Here is a 23,046-nt window from a genome sequence, read left to right on the forward strand (position 1 = left end):
AAATGTTTTTAGATTAAAATTTTATTATTCTTATATATTTAAATAAATAATTATTAAAGATTATTTATGTTCTTATATTTATTTCTCCATATATCTTCTGGTGCTGAAATACCGTAAGAAATATGATAATTGTTCGTTTGATTAAATAAAAGAAATAAAACTAAAAGAACATCTATTTTTTCAATTTTATTTAATACTAAATTATCTTTTAATAAATATTTATTTTTATATTTTAAAGGAAAATGTGTTAATTGCATCCCACTTAATTTATCAGCAAAATATTTCAAATCCTTATTTTTTTTATTTAAGTAAGACAACTTAGCATTTTCTATTAAATAATTTGAGTAATTGGAATAATTTCTTGTAAAGTCTTCGAAACAATATAACACTTCTTTTTTTATTAGCTCTAAATCTTTTGGATTAGTTTGAACTATTAATGTAAAAAACCCGGTGAAGTATTTTTCATAATTTAAAAATTCAAAAGATGAATCATATGTAAGTTCCTTTTTTTCTCTTAAATAATGAAAAAGTTTACTATTTAATATATATTGAATAACATAAGATACTATGCTAAAAAATAATGGATTTGTGTATAATTTTTTTTTTTTTTTTATTAAATCTTTAAAATTTTCTTCTTTATATTCGTTTAAATTTGTATGACTTTTTATTTTTTCTAATTCTTCTTGAAATATATTTCCTTTTTTCTCTGAATCATTTGATGATAATATTAGTTTTTTTAAAAAGTTTAATAAATAAAGAGATATGTGAATACCATTACTTAAAAATCCGTAGCTATTTGCACTTTTTCCTACTAATAAAAACACACCATGTTCTTCTTTTTCATTTAAGTAAACATACGTTATTTCCTTGGATTTTTTATCAAAATTTTTAACAGGACACAATAAATTATATTCGTTTAATAGTTCTATTTCTTTATCTCTAATATTTGATAATAAATTATTATTCATTATGTAATCTTTTGTTTTATTATTTTTATTAATATTTTTTAAAGAATATATTTCTTCATCATCAATATGAGATAAGTTATTTTTTTTTTCTACTTTTTTTTTTTTTATTGTTCCTAGAAAATGTAAAATATAATAGTGTATAAAATTTGAAATGTTTCCAACAATAGTTATTTCAAATAATGATAAATCACTAAATAAATTCGATAATTCTTTCTGAACAATTTCTAAACTTATATTTTCTATAGAATCTAAATCAAAATTCTGATAACCAATAGCACCATCAGATAAATAGGAAATTGTTTGTCCTATCAAAAATGATTGGAGGTTATTTTTATATTCAAAAAAATCCTTTTTTAATTTATCAATAACTCTCTGTAAAGATGAATTTTCTATTTTTGTTTGTAACAGAATATTATTTATTATAGAAAAAGCTGAATTGATATTTTCATACTTATTATAAGTATATATATCAATAAAAAAATATTCGTCATTTACATCAATATATATATTTATGTTTTTATTACTACAATGTATTTCTACATTTTCTCTGCTAACATTTTCTATTTCACCTCCCTCAAATAAGCATATAATAGAAAATAATAAAACAAAAACATTTTGCTTTTTCTTTTTTAAAATCTTATTATGAGGGATTATTAGTCTTAAATATACATTTTTTTTATCTATTTTGGTTTTATATAAATTTATTTTTACACCATTTATTAATTCATAATTTTCTACCTCTTTTTGATTTTTTTTTGATAATATATAACTTTTTAAATTTAACACATTTACTTTATCATTCAGAATTTTGCTATCAACATCTAGCAATATATCATCATTTAATTTATTTCTTAATTCTCTTAAATCTTGATTATAATTTTCATCTTGATTATTTTCTATTTTGATAAATTCATTATTTTTTTCTTTTTCTTTTTTTTCTTCTACTTCATTATAATTTACTTCATCAATTCTGACATCATAAAATTTTTTAAATATATCAAAATTAGGAATGGTACTTAAATTATATACACTATATATAGGAATATTATCTTTTTTTATTTGATTAATCTTTTTTACAATGTAATGAAATATATCTATTTTACTACTGGGTTTTGGTTCCAAATATTTTGCGAAATGCACATTTTTAGTGATATTTTCATATATATATTTGGAAGATAACAGTTTTTTTTGAATATTTATTGAAAAATTTGGTACTACTTCTTTCGAGTAAATATTATCAAAAAATAATTTTTTAATTTTATTTTTATCAAATTCATTGTAATCATTGTAAGGAACATGAATAACAACACAATGTGGTTTAAAATTGGTATCTTCGTTGAATATATTAAATAAATATTGGAAATAATATTTAGCAAAAGAGTTAATTTCATCTATCTTTAAATGATCAAAAATTTCCTTTTTCAATTTTTTTTCTCTCTTTTCATTCATATATACATGATTACATGAGTTATAATCTATTATTTTTTGAATTTCATCAGTATATGTTTCATTTATTTTTGTATCTAAAATATATTCTTCGTCACATTGTTCTGGGTGTATCAACTTCATATTTTTTGATGCATACTGTTTATTTTCTTCTTCTTCATCATAATCAATTTCATTCATTTTATAATTTAGTAACTCATCTTCGCTAAAACCGTATAGCAGTAAACTTTTTATAAATCTATAAAACATATTTATTGTTCTTTCAAACGATTTTGTTGTTGTTTTTATTTCAATAGTTCTTATGGTTGCTCCTTCATTTATATTGGTATACTCATTGATATCTATGCTATTAAATAGGTCATTTCTGTGTATATTAAATCGAAAAGATAAACAATAAAAAATTATTTCTTTTATCAGAGATATTTTAAAATCTTCAAAAGTTCTTATACTTTTAATTTCTTCTTTTAATAAAATGTTTATATTAACATTGCTTAATGAATATCTAATTATTTCAAAATCTGTAATAATGTTTTTTAGTTCTGATTTATTTAGTAATTTTTCTTCTTCTATATTCACTTTATATTTATTCTTTAAATAGGATCTAAATTTTAATTCACTAATAATTTCATTTTCATTTTTTTTTAACTCTTTTAACTTCTCACTGTCAATAATATTATCATCTTTATAATCTTTATGCATATTAAAGTTATCGTCTTTTATATTATCATTATAAGTATTAACAGATATATTATTTGTTTTAGGTAAATCACATTTCGAATAATTTTTTAATGTGTTATTATCAAAATTATGAACAACTGCTGGAAAGTTTTTATTTTTTAATCTCAATGTATTATTATTTAATATATTTAAATATTTTATATCTTCATCTGTTAAAATTTTATTTTTTATATTTTCAAATTTTTCTTTTATTAATTTTTGTGTAATATCAACATTTACATCTCCATATACAAATAAATTTACGTTTTCAGTTCTAAAAAATAAATCAAAATATTCTTTTATATCTTTTTCTTCATATCTTTTTAATAATTCTAATTTTCCTATTGGTAACCTATGACTAAGTCTATAAAAAATAAAAGATACAAATAAAATGTTTTTTTCTAGTCATAATGAATATATTAATTTATATACATACCTATTTTCTTTATGTAAGGTTTTAATAATATCTGAATTCATTTTATACTCTACAGTATTAATAATGCTATATTCAGAAAAAATAGCTTTTTTTTCTTTTTTTATTCTTTCTTTATTAAACTGTGTTTTTCCTTTTAAAACTTCCACCATTGTATCAATACACTGGGATAAAATAGAATGTTTATAGTTAAATTCATCAACATTATAAATATCATAATTGTCAATTTCTTCTTCTTTTATATTTTTTATAAAATTATCATAATTAAAATTAGAAAAGGAATTTTCCCTATAAATTTCATTATTTAGACTTATACTTATATAAAAAACAATATGATGAAAATCAGTATAGGCATTTGTTCTAATATTTTTATCAATAATATTTTTTCTATTTCTGTAAAAAAAAATAAAATAATTAAATTTTAATATAATAATAATAATAATAATAATAATACATAATATTATATAGATAAAATAATGATAATAACTAAAATAACCAAGAGAAAAATAATTTATTTTTTCTTTAAATTATATATATACTTAAAATGAATATTTTTTTTATATTTTGTAAAATTACTGTGATCCCATATAAGAAACATGCTCACATAAATGACTTATTCCTTGCTGGTTTTTTTTTTCATTCACACTTCCTGTATTTACTTCCATATATACATGAAGTTCTTCATAATTATAATCAATAGGATTAACGCAATTTTTATACTCATCAGATATTTTATGTGAAGGTAATATTACATGGCTTTCATTATTTAGAATAAATTTCTTTTTATTTATATTTTTTCTTTTTTTGTATATTATACTACTTAAGCTGTTTGGTAATTTAAATTTTATTAGATCTTCATCTTCATGTAATTCATTCATCTATAAAATTTGTTAAAAGACAAAAACATTTCATTTAAATAGGAAATATTGGATTTTTATTTTTTTTTTCTTTTATTAGGACAATTTGATATAGTAGAAGCATACACATATATTCGTGATATATATAACTTTTTTAGGTATATTTAAAAATTATTTCATTATTTTCTTTATGAATATAAATAGAAAAAAAAAAAAAAAATAAGTAAAATTATAAATTTAAAAAAAAAAAAAATTAAGTTTGAAAAAAAGCATAATTATATATAAATTAAAATTTTATTATATATTTTTTCTTTATTATATATATATTTAATTTATAAATTTAATATGAACTTATATTAATTTATCTAAACACATTATAATAATGTTGCTATTATATCAAATTCAATTAATTTAGAGCCATTTTCAAACTATTACTACTCTTAAATTTTGTTCATTATTTATTTGTTAATACTTTTATTATAGTGTTAGCTCAATATTAAAGTTATTATTATAATTATCTTCTATTTTTATATTTTTTTCAAATAAATTTTTCATATATATTCCATATTGCTTAGCAAAATACGTAATAATTATATTTGCCCCAGCTCTTAAATAACTTTTAAATAGCTCTGTAAGAATTTCATTTTCATAATTTATATCTTCATTCAAATATTTTACATAATTTTTAATCATCATATATTCACCAGAAACATTATAAACAGCTATTGGAACATTTATGTTTTCTCTTATTCTATTTCTAATTTTTTCGATGATATCTAAATAAAAAATAGACGGTTTTACCATTATTATATCCGCACCTTCTTTAATATCTAAAAAAAAAAAGGAAAAAATAAAGAAATATATTTATATTGATATATGTATAATTAAATAACATTTCGTTATTTAAATTATGAAATATACACACATAATTATATAAAACACCTAAGAAAAATAAATTATAATTTAAATTTAAATAAATAAATAAATATATATATATTACGTTTTTCTACGTTATTAAGATCCATATAAGTATTAAAATCGTGTTGATATGACTGTTTATTTTTTACAATATTCTTTGATATATTAGAATTTAATATAGATCTAAATGGCTTATAAAGACAAGAAGAATATTTGCATGTATATGATAAAATTAAAATATTTCTAAAATTATGATAGTCTAAATTTTTTCTAATTTGTTCAATTCTATTATCCATTGAATCACTTGGGCAAACAACATCAGCACCACTCTTGGCTAAACATAAAGACTACAAGAAAGAAAAAGATTATATATATAAATATAATTTTTGAAATTACATAATTTAAATAATAAATTTATATTATTATAAAAAAAAAAAAAAATTCATTTAATTAATTATATTACTTGTTTTACAAGAGTATGAACACTAATATCATTTAGAATTTCCCTTTTGTTTTCATCATATATTCCATCATGACCATATATGTTATATGGATCTAGAGCAATATCAGCATAAATTACAATATCATTTAAATATTTTTCTTTTATTTTATTTATTGTTTTACAAAAGTAACTATTTTCATTGTAGCATTCTTCGCAATATATTGATTTTTTTTCCTCATTAACAATTGGAAAAAACATAAAATGGTGAATATTTAATTTTAGACACTCCTCTATTTCCTTAATTATTCCCTCATAATTATATGTGTAGATCCCGTCTAATTTTGTTTTTTTTTTCTCTACCTCCTAAAGAAATAAAAGAATATAATATATATATATATATATATATATATATATATATATATATATATATATATATATATATATATATATATATAATGTCATTAACTATTTTAAATACCTCTTCATGAATAAACAAAGGGTAAATGAAATTAGATGTTTTTATATTAGTATTATTGTATAAAGATAGTAAATACTTATTTCTTTTTATTCTTCTTTCTCTTCTATTTGTTTCTATATATATATTATTATTTATATCCTTAGAGAAGTTTTTTAAATTATATTGATTATCGATATTTTTATTGTAAAAATCTTCAGTGGATTTTTTTCCTTCATTGATATTATGTGAATTCTAATTTTTTGTTTAAATACCAATAAAATGTTTCATTTGAATTGAAAGAAATTCAAAATATACTTAAATATATATCATAAATTAGAAGACATTGTATAAAAAGGATTTTATTTTATTATAAATTATAAATTATTATATATTTTTTTTTTAATAATAAAAAATTTGACAACAAAAATTAATGAGACAAATATTTAAATAAATCCAAGATATATACAATTATTCATAAATGTATATGTATAAAAATATTTATATATATATGTATATAAAATAAAAATATATTTTTTCTTTTTTCTTTCCATATATTTATTTTTTTTAATTTGGGATTTTTAAAATTCCATTTATTTTTTATTTTTCTTTTATTAGTACATTATTATTCAATGGGTTACTCCATCTTCTAGAAGATGATTTAGTAGAGGACTATAAAGATATTAAAAAAAAAAATAATAAATAAAATAATAAAATTGAGTAAACCATACTATTTCATTTTAATTTTCTTTATATGTTTTCTTTATTATTTTAAATATATTACATTTACAAATTTGGGTGAATATAAAATATATGCATTTTTCCTAATATTACGATTAAGACAGCAAACCAAATTAAGTACGCAAATAAAAATTAAAACTAAGCTATTAATTACTATCATTCTCTTGTATGTATAATAAAAACATTATTAACATAAAATTTTTATTAAATAACTTTTTTCTTCTTTTAGTTATCTGTAAATAAAGAATTTAAATAAAGATATTGAAAGTTGCTTCAATCAAAAAATACTACTAATTCTTTACAACATTTTTTTTTTAATATTTTTGCATCCCTTCCCATTTATATATATATATATACATGTATTACTATTTTATATTTTAATTTATATTTAGAAAAAAATATATAAAAGTTACAATTGTAACAATATAGTGTTCTTTAAATTTAAAAAAAATTTTAATTTGTTTTATTATTTATCAAGGTTGTTTATTTTTATTGAATAAAATTAGCTATTTAACTTTATCTCTAGAATAATTTAAAATATGTTATTTCTTTCATTTCTTAAATGCTATTTTTTCTTTGCGTGCTTTTGATACTTTTTTAATTAAGCATATTTATAAGGTTTTAATTATTTTAAATTTTGGAAGAGATTTTTTTAAAAAAATATAAAATCAATAAAAAAAAAGAAATAATAACGATTATGTTAAAATAAAATTCAACAAATTCCAAATAAAGTAGAAACTATTAAAAAAGAAACGTATGAAAAAAAATATTAGATGTATAGGAAAAAAAATAAAAAAAAAAAAAATATAATAAAATTAAATGAAATAAAAATAAAAGTGGTTAATAAAGTTATTTGTTTTTTTCCTTACATCAAATATTTAAAGATAAAATTATTTTTCACATGTGAAAGTTTATTTTTATTATGGTCTTAAATGCCAAGAAAAAAAAAAATTATTTTAAATGTATCATAACTTGTAGAGTATATTTTAAATTATTGTAACAATTTTTAAAAATTATAAATAATATGTGACAATAAAAATGCCTTTTTTTTTAACCATAAAATTTTTTTATAGAACACGTGCTTACAAAAAATATTAACGAAATTAAAATAAAATTATTAGAATATTGTTTTATTACAATAATTATTGTAACAAAGCTATCTACAAAAATATTTAGATTTTAAGAAACATTGCCATGGAAAAAAATATGTAACTGTATTTTCTAAAAAAATACATGAAATAATTAAACGCTAACCATCTTGACTTTACAAAAAAAAAAAAAAAAAATTAAAAAAAAAATTAAAATTAATGAGAAATTATGAACAACACAGATAATACTGAATTTTTTTTTTTTTTTTTTTTTAGCTTTTTCTGCTTTTATGTTTTAGAAAATTTTTAATTTTTTTGTATTTTTTTTTTTTTTTTTTTGTCCTCGTTTTTAAGGTTTATTAAAAATACATATTAATATGCTTTTATTATATGACAAATAAATGTCTTAAAAAGAGAACAAAACAAAAAAAGGTGCATACATCTTTTACTAAATATATAAAAATAATAATGCAAAAAAAAAAAAAAAATGATACGTAAAAATAAGAAGCATATTTTTTTTTAAGATATCTATATATATATTATTTATTTTATAAAAAAATGAGAAAAAATAGACAATTTTTAAATTTTTAAGAGAATATAATTTTAAATTTAATATTATTTTATCTTTATTTTTTTTTTCTTACGTATATTATTTTTTTGGCATATTTGTGTTTTTAATATTTTTTATTGTATTTTTTAATTTTGCACACAATTTTTAAGAATTATATTATTAATAAATGTTATGATATAGAAAGAAATAATAGAATTATTATATTATAAAAGAGATACATAATTTTTATATTATTTCTTAATAGTTGAAGAAAAAATATTTTTTAATTTTAAGAGTTTTCAAAGGATATATATTTTTACTATAATGAATGACATAAAAAAATACAAATTTATTGTGAAGAAAAATTTACCTATATTATTATATGAAATCATAAAAACATATAAAAAAATTTTAATAGAATATAAATTTTAATCTAGCAAGTTTGGAATATATAGAAATAATCAAATGATAAATTCGTATTTCTTTTTAATTTGTTATTTTAAATTTAATATTTCATATGCACCTAAAAAAATATTGCAAAGAAATGAAAAATTAGGATAAAAACATATTTGTTATAAATTGTTCTAGAAATTTTTTTTTTTATTTTTTTTATATTAATATTTTTAAAATTAAAAAAAAAATTTTTTTTTAATTGATATCATTTTTGATTTGATTTTTTTAACTTTATTATGTTTTTTTTTTTGTTTTCATTTAATATACATAAGCATATAATTTTTTTTTTATTTTATATTTTTTTAAAAGTTTTGAATATATTAAATTAATTTTGAAAATTTGGACATTTAAATATTATTCTTCATGTATTGAATTGTGTTAGTTATAAAATATAAAATTTTATGCCATTAAAGTTTTTAAATCAATTGTTTGTATAAAAATATGGAAGTATTAAGGAGACCAGAAGCATTAAAAACAAGAGTTAAACGAAGTAGGAGTATAATTGAAAGAGAAGAAACGAATTTAGAAAATAATAATAATAATAATAATAATCAAATTGTTATTTATGGAAATTCATTTAAAAATAATGTATTAAGTTATGCATGGAATGCATATTTTGATAAGAATAAAATAAAAAAAAATATTATGATTTGTTGCGATTTAAACAAAATTTGTGTTGAAATATTAAGAGGAGTAGAAAATAATAGTTTGACTCTAAAAACATTTTCGTTTTTACTAATTGGAGTATGTAATATATATAAAAAAAAAGTTTATTTTGTAGGACAAGATTATGATTTTTTAAAAAGGAAGATATTATCCCTTTACAAAAATAAAGATGAGAATATGAATGAATTAATAAATAACAAAGATTCTAAAAGAAAAAAAGGTAGCAAAGACTATGATGAGCAAAATAAAAATAAGAAAAGATTAAATAGAACTTCTCTTAATATAAAAAGAGGATCCATAGGTATGAATGAATTATTGCCCTCAGTAATTAATGATTTTTCTAGAAGAAAATCACGTTTCTCCTTAAATGCAGATGAAATAAGTATAGGTGGAACTCAGAAAAATACATATAATGATATATTTAATGAAAACGAAATGAATAATCAAATGCTTATGGATATTTCAGGGTTTAATTATCTTAGTTTTAATGACCATGATATGGAAAAACCATTGGATGGATCGTATGTTTCTAGAAATAGTATTCCTATGAATAATTTTGAAGAGCTTGGTTTAAATAGACAACTATCTGAATCTTTTAATCTTATGGATAATTTGAATGCACAAAATTCTATATTGAATAATATGATACCAAAAAATATGTTTTCTAATTTAGAACATTCTTTAAATGAAAAAAGCATGGGAGAATATAACAACTTAGAATTAAATTCTCTTCATAAAAGTGATTTATTTTCACCTAATAACATGTTTGATAACTTAGAAAACAATTATGCTAAAGATAATTTAAATATAAATAATAATAATTCTGCAAATAATTACACAAATATGAATGATGTGAATCATCCAAGTTATAAAAATGATAATGAATATCCATTTAACATTATGAGTGATCAGGAAAATGCAAATGCACATGGAAATATAATTAATAATAATAATAATAATATGAATAACAATTTTAATGGTATGAATACATCAAAAGATTTTTCTAATCTTCATTATATTCCTAGTCATAATTTCATAGGAAATATTAACAATATGAATAATGCAATAAATAATAGAAATGATCTTTATAATTTAAACCCTTTTATAAGTATGAACTCAATGAATAACACAGAAAATAGAAACAATTTTCCTTTTTCACAAAAAATTAATAATTTTGGTAATATAGATGCAACAAGTAATATTGCAGGTAGTATTTTTAGTCCTCAAAAAAAAAAAAATATCTCAAAAAAAAATGAGTATTCCAATTTTTTAAATTTTGAAACATATCAAAATTTTGATTATTTTGATCAAAAAAATGATGATGCTTTTATAAAAAAACTAAATTCATTACTTGGCTTAGATGAAAGTGAGGAAGACAAAGAAAATAAAAACAAAACTGATGGCAATGAAAATGATAAAAATGTTGATGATAATGATCTAAATAAAATAGTTATCCAAGAAGATGAAAATTCCAAAAATGTCTTGAATTCTACAAACAATAATAAGAAGAACGATCAACTAGAAGTGATTGAATATGATAATAGAAATGAACAGATAGTTTTACAAGGGAATGAAAATCAAATTGTGAAGAAAAGAAAATTAGAAAAACATTTAATTGACAAAAATTATATTATAAAAGACTCAATAATAAAAGTAATGATGAAAGATGAAAGTGTAGATTATAAATATTTTTTAATTGATACTATAAATAATGAAATAAATGAAAAAATTCAGAAAGAATGCCCAAATTTTCAACATTTTTCTTTGCAAACAAGTGATAAAATAAAACCAGTATATAAATTAGAAACAAATTTTGGATATGAATCTTTCGATTATGATAAAAAGAAGAAACTATTTGAAAATCACTTAAGTTATTTAGTACATAATAAATTATCCTTATACGAAAATAAAAATGTTTTAGAACATTTTAACATAAAGAAGTGTTTAGATAATATTGACGAACAGATGATACATAATGAAAATGACACTTTATCTAATAACTTTTTATCATTTCAGGAAAATGATGGAACAATGAAAAGTGATATGAATTTCGAGGAAGTAAGAGAAGAATTTGGTGATATACAATTCGAAACACAAAATATGAATACAAACAATTATAAAAATAGATTTAGCATAGATCCTTTGTTATCTCAAAATGAACAAATAGATTTAAATTTGAATGATTTAAATTTTAAGGATGATGTTGATTCTAAAATAAATTTAGAAAGTCAAATGTCAAAAAGTTTAGTAATAAATAGAGAAAATAGTATAGATAAAAGTGATGACTTAAACAATTTAAATTTTGTTAATGATAAAATAAATTCTGAATTTAATTCTTCTCCATTAGACTTATCACTTTCTTCAAATTATGATTTTTCTAATATATTTAATAAAGAAAATGACAGTTCAATAAATTCTATAGTAGACGATAATAATTTAGAAATCAACGTAAACTTAAACCAAGATTTTGATTTAATAACAAAGGAGTTATTAGAGGTTTATAAAAAATTATCTAAAAAAATTAATTATGTTTTTTTTGACGTAATTACAAAAAATAGAAAATCAAAAAATGAAATTTCTATATTATTTTACATTACATTACATTTAGCTAATCTAGGATATATACATATTATGCAGAAACCTATACTTCCTGAACATTTAGAACATTATGAGGAAAATTTATCTAGACCTATATTAATACAATTTATTGGTTAAAAAAAAGATAATTAATTTATGTTTTTTTATTTTATTTTATTTTTTTTTTTTTTTGAATATTTTTAATATTTCATATTTTTCTTTTTTAATATTTTTACATTTACTTTTGAATATGTCACAAACATAAATAATATATATGTCTTTTATAGCAACAAATATATGCATATATATACTTGTTAATTTATTATTTTTTCTTAAAAGTTAAATTTTCAACTTCTTTTCTTACTTTGGCAAATTTTTATTAAAATATATATATAGTTATGAGTTTTATTTAATTTCACTTTATTTCATTATTTATTTATTTATTTTTTATTTATTTTCTCCATCTTACTCTTCTTAAAAAATGTAATACTTTTTTAATTTATCTTAAATATATATATTTGACATTTTTCTGTAGAATGAAAACTGATTTACAAATTCTTAAACATTATTAAATATAAAATTTTTGAAACTTTAACATAACTTTTAAAAAAATGAAAAGATTAAAAAAAAAAATATCAACTTTTTTTTACTTTGTATTTTATAGTAAAAAACATAGATAAATAAAGTAAATATTTAAATTAAAAATAGCTTCTATTAAAAAATGAAATAAATAAATAAAATCAAAAGAAATAATACAATATATTATTTGAAGCAAAATTGTCTAAGAATTTTTTATTCTTGGTAAAATATAAATATTTTTTTTTTTTTTTTTATTGTATAAAAAAAATCTAAGGATATAAGAATATATAGTAAAAGTATGAGTTATAAAGTTTGATTAATTTTATAAATTTAATTTTATTATTTATTCTACACATTATTAAAGAATTTAATGCCTAAAAAACAAAAAAAAATTATTTTCAATATTTTAAACTTTATAAAAATTTTTTTTTTTAATTTATAAAAATTTATAAGGTATTTAGAATTAAATAAAAATTATTAATCTTTTTACTTGAATATAAATATTTAGTTAAAATGAAGTGTCTACTTTTAAAAAAATTTTTTTTTTGTAATAATTAAATATTTTTTGAAGGATAGGTAGTTTATTTTAATTTTTTTATTTTTTAATTTTATCAGAATAAAAATATTTTTATACCTTAACTCTTGTATTCTTTTTTTTCTTATATTATTTATATATTTTATATAATTTAGGTAAAATATTAATATTCATTAATCTGCAAAAGTTATAATAAAAACGTTTTTATAAAAGAATAATTAGTTTATGTGTAAAATATTATGCATTTTGCAAAATAACATTTTGTAACTTGTAAAATAATTAAATATCTTCGATTATAAATATTTATGTATATGTATTTTTTATTATTTTAATTATTATTTACAAAAAATTGTTAGAGTATTTATTCTTGTTTTATTTTCGTTGAAGAATAAAAAAAAAAAAATTTATAAATAGTCTAATAAACATGAAATTAAACTATTACAAATAGTAACATTGTTAAGAATGTATTTCATTACAAAAAAAAAAAAATTGACAAAAAAATACTTAAAATATACATAATTTCACATTTTATGTATTATTAAGAGATAATATAAAAAATCTTTAGAATTTAAAAAAAAAGCGTAAGAAGAGAACTAAGTAAAAAAAAAAAAAAAAAATTATTATACCAAGTGTTTGTATGATTATAATTATATAAAATATTTTATTTAAAGAAAAAAGAAAAATTAAACTGTCAAACAATTTTTAATTTAAATAAATATTTAAATGAAATAATTAGTAATAAGAAGAAAAAAGTATAAATGCTAATAGGGTAATTAAGAAGAATTTATTAATGAATCTATTAACAATATATATATATAAATATGAAATTTTATAAAATAAGAAATAGTAAAAATGAGTGATGATGATTTTTTTTATGATAAAGATAAATGTTCCTTACATTACATTAAAAGCAAAACAAGTACAAAAATAGATGATATATTAAAAAGAAGAAGAGCTAAGCAAATTAAAGAGGCTAATGATTTAAAAAGTGATACTTTTTTAAGTTTTGATGATAGTTTGGGAAAAATTGAAAATGAAGAAAAAAAAGAAAATAATAATGATATATTCATAGATAATAAAAGTGGTATTAGTTCAAATAATTATAACATTTATAAAGATAAAGACAAAATAAATAATGATTTAAACGAATATGAAAGAAATAGTTACCTGATTAAAGATAATTTTGCAGATAGTTGTTATTACACTAACAACAATATTAGTGAAAATAATAACTTAAATAATTTTTCAAAAAATAATTGCTCTAATCATAATGATAAAAAAAATATATATGAAGATCATTCACCTAATAAATATAATACTATAGAAAATATAAGCGAAAATGCTGTAGATAATTTATCATATAATAGATTAAAAAGAGAATTAACAAGTTACAACAATATGGAAGAATTCCAAAATAAAAATAAAGCGTTGTTATATAAAAAATCATTAGAAAACATACAGGAATATAGCAATAATATAGTAAATGATCATAATGAAAATGAAATTAAGGAAAAAAAAGAAAAGCAAAATATTTATTTTGATGAGTTAAAAATCTTAAAAACACCTAGTACGGAATTAATATTAAATAAAATAAAAAGTAATGATGATAGTAAAGATGAAATGTTTACTAATTTAAACAAAATATATGTAAATGAAATTGATATGAATAAGACACCTTCTAAAAGTTTCTCAAAAAGTTATTTTGAATATTTAAAATTTGAAACAGCAGGGAAGATGAATATGAGTGAATTGGAAACACCTTTAAATTTAAAAGAAGAAGATACTACAAATACCCCATTTATAACTTACTATTTAGCTGGTAAAATTAAAAATAAAAATATAAATGGCATTGAGAATTTAGAAAATAATTTAAAAGATAATCTTAATGAAAAAGAAGAAATTAATAGTAATAAGGAAGATGAAAATGATTATGTTAACTATTATTTAAAGGACTCAAATATATATGGTAATGAAATTTCAAAAAAAAAAGAATTAAAAAAAAAGGATGATACTGAAATAGAGGAATCTTTTAAAGATAATGAAAAAAGTACTAATGATAATGATATTGCATCTATTACTAGTAATAATAAATATAGTGAAAATCATATTTATAATAAAATTATTAATTCAAAAAAATACAATTTTATAAAAACAGAAGAACACTATAAAAATATGCTAAAAGAAAAAAGTAGCAAAAATGATAATATGATGCATAGTAACAATAATAAAAGATTCTTTAATAATGATATCAGTTTTACTGATAAAAATTTAAGTAATGCTCAATTTAATATAATGAATACAAAAACATTTAAAATGAATTTTTTTAATGAGTTAAAATCTAAAAACCATGAAGATAATGCATATTTACCAAATTTTAAAAACGAAATCAAATCATTTTCATTTGAGAATCCATTTAATATTGAAGACAAACAATATAGGGAAATTTCAAATTCAAAAAAGGTAGCATATGGTAATTCTAATGAAGAACAATATGATAAAATGATTGAAAATTATAACGGTAAATTATATTCTACTAAGAATTTTGAACAAAATAATCATAGCATCAAAAATACAATTTTAATTAGTTCAAACATTGAAAAGGAAGTAAAAGAAAATAATAATAATAATAATGATGAATCTCATATTACATTATACAAAAATTTAGATAAAGAATTAAGTGCAAAAAATAGAATAATACCTAATAATTTGGAAAAATATAAAATGAGTATGGGAAATGGTTTCGTGAATAAATGTAATGAAGAAAATTATGTTAGCATTGATATTCAAAAAAACATCAATAATAAAGATAATATAAATAATAACCAAAATTATGTTTATAATAGTTATAAAACAGAAAATGATATTAATAACAAGAAATATGTAGATAATGAAAATATATTAGTAGCAACCGATGAGAATTATATAAACAAGCATAATATATATTATCATGAAGATAATAATAATAGAAATAGTAATAACATTAATTATAATACATACAACAATTCAAAAAATTATGCGGAAAATAAATATTATAATATATATAAAAATGATGAATACAATTTGAACAAAAATGAGCATAATGATTTAAGCAAAATAGAAATACATAGTAATATAAAAATGGAGACAAGCAAAATGAATGAAAATATTCATCATAGTAACTATGAAAAGGGAAATATTTTAAATACAAATGGGAAAGATTCCTTTAAAATGAAATTAAATATGGCTGTTGATAAAAATAGTACAAACGAAATAAATAGTATGTATAAAAAATTTTCTAATGAAAATGTAGAAGACGAGTGTGTAAGGAATAATAATACAATTAAAAACTCCAATGTTGATTTATCTAACGATTTAAATTTAAAAAATAAAGATTCATATGCATACAAAGAAAATAGTGAGAATAATAACAGTATAATTCCAAATGATAATATGGACATAGATAAAATTAACCATAATAATAAAAGTGTATATAATGAAGGTAATTCAATCTATTATACTACTTCATTGAATAACAAAAATGCTCATAATGTAGGAAATATGAGCAAAAATATATATGAAACAAAAGCTAATGATTTGAATAATGTTTCTATATATGAAAAAAGAATATTTTCTACATCAAATAAAAATATAACGAATAAATTAGGTGAAACAGCCGATTTTGGATATAAGGAAGTTAATAATATATATGATTCAAAAGATGCTGATATTCTCAGAATGGATAATAATAATTATAATTCAGATATAGATAAGATTAACAATGTATCCGATATAAAGAAAAGTTGTTTTGATTATGTAAAAAATAATTTTAATAATGTGAATATGAATGATGTTAAAAGTATGATTTTTAACTCTGAATATCCAAATAAAGAAAATACTAGAATAACATTTGATACTATTTCTAAAGAAATTAACAGTGAATATTTCAATGAGTTTATTCGAGATAAGATAAAAAGTAGTATAAATTGTATTGTAGAACAAATATTAAATGATAATCAAAATAATATTTTGAAAAAATTAAATACAAGTATACCAAACAACGAAATAAATATAAATGATAAATATGAAATGGAGTGTAATCAAAATCATCATAAAAATAATAATATAAATGGCACTGAAATAAAAAAGTGTGGCAATTATAATTATAAGAATGAGGAGAAAAGTATTAACGAAAATAAAATAAATTTAGAGGTAGAAACAAAATCAGAAGAAAATTTTTCTAAGAAATATATGAATTATGAATATGAATATTGGCAAAAAAATGATTTTAATAATATTAATGAAGAAAATATGCTTAAAAATATGAATAATGCGGAAAACTTTGATAATATAAATTTATCTAAAAACTTAAATAAAAAAAAAAAAAAAACATCTATATTAAAAGTGAAAGATAATGTAGATGAATTTAATGAAGAAGATTTTCATGAAATAGACAAACTAAATGACAATTTAAAAATGAGCAGAGTAAACAGAATTATTGAAATCAGTAAAAGCGATTTAGAAAAAAAAAAAATAAAATGCAAAGATATATTATATAGCTGTATAGATGTAATTTATTATTTATTAAATGAAAATAATAAAAAAAATAATAAAATGAATAATCTATTAAGTGAAATTAATAATATTAACGAATATGAAAAAAAAATAGAAAATTTAGCTAAAGAAAATGAAAAGTTAAAAATAGTAATAGAGCAAAGAAGTGAAAGTTTAAAAAAAAAAGAAATTAAAGAAAGAGCAAATTTAAATAAAAAAATAACAGAACAAACAAAAAAAATTACAGGTTATGAAAGAGACATAAATATATATAAAAATAAAATAAATAATTTAAGTAGCAAAATAATGAATAAAGAAAACGAAATTGAGAAATTAAAAAAGCAATATCAAGTTATTTTAGAAGAAATAGAAAGCTGCAAAAATGATGCAAATAAAGTCATTAAAAAAGTTTTAAATAAAAAATATATGAATTTAATAGATAAGCAATGCTTTGACATTTCCAAATATTATGAAATACAAATAAATTCATTAAACAAAGAAATCAAAAATTTAAAAGATATAATAAAAAGTGAAGCAAAAGAAAAGATTTTATTAAATAGAAAATTAAATGAATTAGAGCAAATAAATAAGGATGTAAAGGTAATTAAAAATATAATCCCATTAAATAGTACAAATGATGTAGAAATAGAAATTGAAAAAAAGAAAAAAAAGAAAGAAATTACTGAAGATGATAAATTAGTAAATGAAGAAAAAAAATTAAAAAAAAATAAGATTGAAAAGGACATAAATAACAGCTTTATAGAAAGAAATAAAGAATTTAAAGAGAATGAAATTTTAAATGAATCGAAATATAAAATGAAGTATCAAAATTTAGTTAAAGAAATGAATGAAATTAAAAAAGATTTTGAAGAACAAAAAAAATTATATAGTAAGAAAATTGAACAGCTGGAACAAAATCAAGAAATTCAGAATATGAAAAATCAATTAGATACATCAGAAAAAATTGTTCAAGTTTATCAAAATATATTTAGAGAAAAAGTGAATAATATAAAAAGTGATCATTCTTATAACCAATACTGTGATAAAAATAAGGATGATGCAGAAAATAACTATTCGTGCTTAAGTTACAATGAAAACAAAAATTATTTAAAAAATTCTAATAATGTCAACATGAACAATAATTTAAATAAAAGTAATATTGATGATGTTAATAAATTCAATAGTCTATTTTTCCAAAAAGAAATGAACAAAATAAATAACATTTCATCAAACCTTAATTTAACAACAATAAATAGAGATGTAATAAAGAATAAAAATTATTTGGTAAATGATAATAATTTATTCAACATTTCTCATAACGAAAATAATAATATTAGTGATACTGATGCATTAACCCAGAATCGTTATCTAAATGATTTCGTAAAATTGTATATAGATAATTTTCATATGAATGATACAAATAAAAATTATAAAAATGATTTTGGCATTTTTCAAAAGAAATCAGAGCAACTTCTCAATAATTCTAAGAACAATTTTATAAATAAGGGTGATAATGATTTTTTATATAAAAATTTAATGAACTATGAAAAAGTAGAATTGATTAAAATATTTGTAAGTATATGTAACGATTTAAAAACTGATAATATATTTGTTATAATCCAATTTGTAAAATTTCTATCTTTTATTGTATACGAACAATTTCCTTTATTTACTTCTTTTTATTATAATGTTGCTTCGTTAGTATCTTTAAAATCAGTAAAATTTAATGAATGCATAGATGTAATAAAAAAATGGAAAGCATATTATATAAATGGGAAAAAATATTATATTTTTAGAAGAAATGTTTTATTAATTTTTCAATCTGATTTAAAAGATGTTAAAAAAAATCTACTAGATCAGAAATGTTTACATATTATGAAAAATCTTTATGAAAAAAATTCTGAAATATCCAAATATTCCAATGTAAATAATATAAATATATAAAATTATTTTAACAAATATATATTAAAAAAGAATTTTAATATACCAAGAATGAAATAAGAAATAATAAATTAATAAAAAAATACAAAAGTTTATTAAATTTTTCTTTTTTTTTTTAGGATTCTTATGAAAAAGCTGAATACATTATTAATAAACATTCAAAAGAAATTATAAGTAAAATTATTAAAACATATATGAACATTTATAATATAGATAAAATAAGCAATATTATATCACATATGAATTCTATGAATTCTAAGGTAACTTTTATTTTTATTAATTCATATATTTTTTTTAGTGTTTTACACATAATTCTTTATATTGATTACAATATTTTATAAAATAAATATTTTTACACATAATTCGTTTTATAACTTTTTTTCTTTAGCTTAAAACTCAATCTTATTTTATTAGATCTATATCAACTTGTTTAAATTTAAGTAAAACAGATAATTTTCAAGAGGTTAAAAAATTATTTATATATATTCTTTTTTTTAATAATTTCATTTTTTATATATTTTATTATTACTAAATATATATTTATACATGACTTTTTAATAGATTGAAAATAAAGTAAAAGAATTAGTATCAACAAAAGGAATAAATGAAAAAATAAAGAACAAGTAATTATCATCATTATAATTAAAATATATATATACATATATATATATATATATAAATTTTTTTTTTTTTATCATTATTGTTATCATAGGTTAAATATAGAAGAAATAGATGAATATTTAGCTGCTTATACGATTATATGTACATTAAAAAAATATTTAAATATTTCTCATACTAAAGATCTTTTACCTTCAATATCAAAAATTATTCAAAAAAATAGATCTTTATAAAAATTATATATATATATATATAAATTATTAATATTTTTTTTTTTTTTTTTTGTATTATTTGGCTATTTTTTTTTTTTATGATTTTCTTTAAAAAGTTAATTTTTTGTCAAGTATCTTTCATATGATTTTACTTCATTTTATTTTATTACTTTTGTTTATGTTAAAAAAAAACATTTCTTTTACATTATTAATACCTCAATTTGTTATTATTGTTTGCTTATAATCTTAAATATTATTTTTTATTTTTAAAAAGAGCAAAAATGAAAATACATTAAATGAAAATACGATAAATTATTAGTAAAAAAATACGAAAATTGAAAACAGGGAAAGAGAATAAAAAAAAGAGTCAAGTATATCTTAGGAATCATGGTACAATATTTAATATGGATACTAAATAAAATTATTTTCAATTTTGTTCACACATTTTTTTTTTTACATGGCACTTTTAATAATATCCACAAATGTATCTTTTAAAGAAGCATTACCTACTAAGAAACCATCAATATCTTCTTGTTTAATTAAAGAAGCACAGTTTTCTGTATTTACACTACCTCCATATAAAATTCTTATCTGTTTTGATTGTTTTTCTCCGCAATTTTCTTTTACAATCTTTCTGATTTCCTTATGAACATTCTGTGCTTGTTCAGGTGTTGCTGTCTTCCCTGTCCCGATAGCCCATATTGGTTCATATGCCAAGATTACATTATCAAAATTTTGAATTAAATCTATAAAAGCTTTTACTTGAGTTCTGATTACATCAATAGTTTTGTTTTCTTCCCTTTCTTCTAGTGATTCACCAAAACAAACAACTGCTTTTAAATTATTTTTTAAACACTGTTGTAATTTTTCTCTGACATCTTCATCATTTTCATAAAAATATTTTCTTCTTTCAAAATGACCAATTAACACATATTCCACATTCATATCTTTTGCTATTTCTGAGCTTATTTCACCTGTGTATGATCCATTACCATATTTTGAGGCATTTTGTATACCCATGGAAAATTTTTTATCCAATAGTTTCCTAGTATATTCATAATGAACAGATACAGGAAATATAACAACATCTAAAAATTTTTAAATTTTGCATAAGTTATTTAAATATTTCATATATATATATATATATATATATATATATATATATATATATATATCATATCATGTATATTCAATAAATACACAAAATAAATAATAACATATAGATGCCTTATACATCACTTATACATTTAATTTTTTTTTGTACATTTTTTTTTTTAAATTTGAACATTTATAAGAGTTATTTAAATATATGTATAAACTATTAAAATATATTAATTTTTTTATTTTTAAGAATTAAATATATATTATATTAAGAACATAAGTAAATTTTATTATTCTTTTGACTTCATATATTAATTTTATATAATTATTTATATATACAAATTTGTACCTAATTTATTTGGGTCAAAATCTAATTTGTTAAAACTTTCTGCTAATGCCTTTATACTTTTTAAAGTTCCATTACATTTCCAATTTGCAGCTACAAAAAATTTTCTACTCATTTTCAAATAATCCTAATTAAAAATTTTTATAAATAAATTTTTTTGCTTGAACTAGAAAAAAATAAAAAAATATATATATAATTATTTATATATATATTTATTTAAATGGTATATTTAAAAATTATATATATTAAAATAAGAATAAAATATATACTCCATTAAATAGTAAGAAAAAATAAAAAATTAATATATATAAAATTAATATAAAATATATAAAATATATTTTAAAACCAAGACATATAAAAATAGAATTTTTTTTTTTTTTTTTTTAATTATAGTATGATTTACACTTCATTAATTTAAATTTCACGTAATATTTTTCTTTTTTTTTATTACTTTTCATAAATTTATGTAAAAGATTAATTATTTTTTCTTATAATAAATATATTTATGAATATAAAAGAAAAAGTGTTTTTATAATAAATATCAGAATAAAGTAATTCTATTTTTGAATTCTTTAATCTATACTATATTTTGAAATTTTCATTTTATTTAAAATATAATAAATGTATATATAATGTAATTCCATTTCTCTAAAAATTCTATATCATTATAATTAATTTTAAAAATCATTTATTCACGATATAGAAATTTATAAATTTATGATAAAACATCTTAGTATATATTTTTTCCATATTTTACCTTTTTTGTATTGTAGCAAAGTTAAATGAAAAAGTGGAATATACCTTAAAGATAAATTTATAAAAATCCAAAATAAAAATTTTAAAATGTATACTTTATATTTACTTTTTTATGAAA

The 23,046-nt window shown here is 17.8% G+C and overlaps 4 protein-coding genes across 5 annotated transcripts; 2 read left to right on the plus strand and 2 right to left on the minus strand.

Annotated features, from left to right (window-relative positions):
- Nucleotides 1-53: 53 nt before the first annotated feature.
- SPP lies at nucleotides 54-7,136 on the minus strand (the record flags this gene model as incomplete). Of its 2 annotated transcripts, XM_028678212.1 has the most annotated exons (6): nucleotides 4,899-5,251; nucleotides 5,422-5,686; nucleotides 5,803-6,144; nucleotides 6,260-6,490; nucleotides 6,857-6,907; nucleotides 7,020-7,136. In XM_028678212.1, 6 exons carry the CDS (start codon nucleotides 7,134-7,136, stop codon nucleotides 4,899-4,901), a joined length of 1,359 nt encoding a protein of 452 aa, XP_028534524.1. The 2 variants fall into 2 exon arrangements, with proteins under 2 accessions (XP_028534523.1, XP_028534524.1); XM_028678210.1 differs by lacking the exons at nucleotides 4,899-5,251; nucleotides 5,422-5,686; nucleotides 5,803-6,144; nucleotides 6,260-6,490 and adding exons at nucleotides 54-3,495; nucleotides 3,568-3,957; nucleotides 4,141-4,442.
- Nucleotides 7,137-9,508: 2,372 nt separating this feature from the next.
- Nucleotides 9,509-12,448, plus strand: PRELSG_1240900 (conserved Plasmodium protein, unknown function; the record flags this gene model as incomplete). Its single annotated transcript, XM_028678213.1, has 1 exon — nucleotides 9,509-12,448. One exon carries the CDS (start codon nucleotides 9,509-9,511, stop codon nucleotides 12,446-12,448), a length of 2,940 nt encoding a protein of 979 aa, XP_028534525.1.
- A 1,828-nt stretch (nucleotides 12,449-14,276) lies between these two features.
- Nucleotides 14,277-20,746, plus strand: PRELSG_1241000 (conserved Plasmodium protein, unknown function; the record flags this gene model as incomplete). The annotated part of the gene is made up of 5 exons (XM_028678214.1): nucleotides 14,277-19,877; nucleotides 20,015-20,155; nucleotides 20,284-20,358; nucleotides 20,457-20,518; nucleotides 20,608-20,746. The coding sequence occupies 5 exons, from the start codon at nucleotides 14,277-14,279 to the stop codon at nucleotides 20,744-20,746; spliced, it is 6,018 nt and encodes a 2,005-aa protein (XP_028534526.1).
- A 432-nt stretch (nucleotides 20,747-21,178) lies between these two features.
- TIM (triosephosphate isomerase, putative) lies at nucleotides 21,179-22,287 on the minus strand (the record flags this gene model as incomplete). Its single annotated transcript, XM_028678215.1, has 2 exons — nucleotides 21,179-21,813; nucleotides 22,176-22,287. 2 exons carry the CDS (start codon nucleotides 22,285-22,287, stop codon nucleotides 21,179-21,181), a joined length of 747 nt encoding a protein of 248 aa, XP_028534527.1.
- Nucleotides 22,288-23,046: the final 759 nt, after the last annotated feature.

This window comes from Plasmodium relictum (assembly GCF_900005765.1).
Source record: "Plasmodium relictum strain SGS1 genome assembly, chromosome: 12".
NCBI classification, from domain to species: Eukaryota; Apicomplexa; class Aconoidasida; order Haemosporida; family Plasmodiidae; genus Plasmodium; species Plasmodium relictum.